Here is an 860-nt window from a genome sequence, read left to right as displayed (position 1 = left end):
AATGAACCCCGCCAAGGCCATAAACAAGAATAAACAAGACCCGAGCACGGCAGCCGAGGTCACTTACCTTCCTTCCGAGAAAGCCCTTGAACTTGTGCGCGACCCTCCACTCCGCGGGGTCAAGGGCGAACTCCCCCTCGAGTAAGCTCACCCTCAAGACACTACTTGGGCCTGACTGGTACGAATTCTGGAAGTGAGATAAGGGGGATAAAGAGGGGGATGAGTAGATGATAAAAGAGGGGATGAATAGGTGAGGATAATCCTGGAAGTGAGATAAGGGGGGTAAAGATGGGAATATGTAGAAGATGATAAAACAGGAACTGGACGGGAGAGGATGGTAATGATGATAAAGATGGGAATAGATGGAAGAAGATGATAGCGGTGATAAAGATGGGAATGCATGATAAGGATAATAGACATGGAAATGCACAGTAGAAGATGATATTGATAACAAACACGTAAATACACAGAAGAGGAATAAAGAAGGAAATGCACGGAAGAAGATGATGACAGTGTTGAAGGTGAAGAAGCGATAAAATGTTGCTCCGCTGTTGTGTCTTAAGATATATGTTGCCTTGTGGCGAGAATGTTGCATCAGAATGTATATGTTGCTACGTGGATGAAATGTTACGGATAATGTGTATTATGCTGAGATATTTTAGCGTAAGAAGATACATAGCGTTGATGTAATAAACTGTCGTGTAAGAATTGTTATAGATAATGTGCATTGAGAGAGGTTAGCATGAGAAGCTACATATCACTGAGGTGATAAACTAATACATATGTCACTGTGGAGACAGTGATGCATAAGAAAGTATACCAGCATGTTGCTGTGTGGAGAGACTGTTACGTGAGATGGC

The 860-nt window shown here is 42.8% G+C and overlaps 1 protein-coding gene across 1 annotated transcript in view; it reads right to left on the bottom strand.

Annotated features, from left to right (window-relative positions):
• LOC119594835 overlaps nucleotides 1–860 on the bottom strand; it is an 8,548-nt gene that overhangs the window by 2,550 nt on the left and 5,138 nt on the right. The window contains exon 4 of the mRNA XM_037943921.1: nucleotides 68–187. Coding sequence (XP_037799849.1) covers nucleotides 68–187 — 120 coding nt within the window. The remainder of the gene's footprint in view (nucleotides 1–67; nucleotides 188–860) is intronic.

This window comes from Penaeus monodon, chromosome 34, assembly GCF_015228065.2.
Source record: "Penaeus monodon isolate SGIC_2016 chromosome 34, NSTDA_Pmon_1, whole genome shotgun sequence".
Taxonomy (NCBI): domain Eukaryota; kingdom Metazoa; phylum Arthropoda; class Malacostraca; order Decapoda; family Penaeidae; genus Penaeus; species Penaeus monodon.
This window is presented reverse-complemented; position numbering and strand designations above follow the sequence as displayed.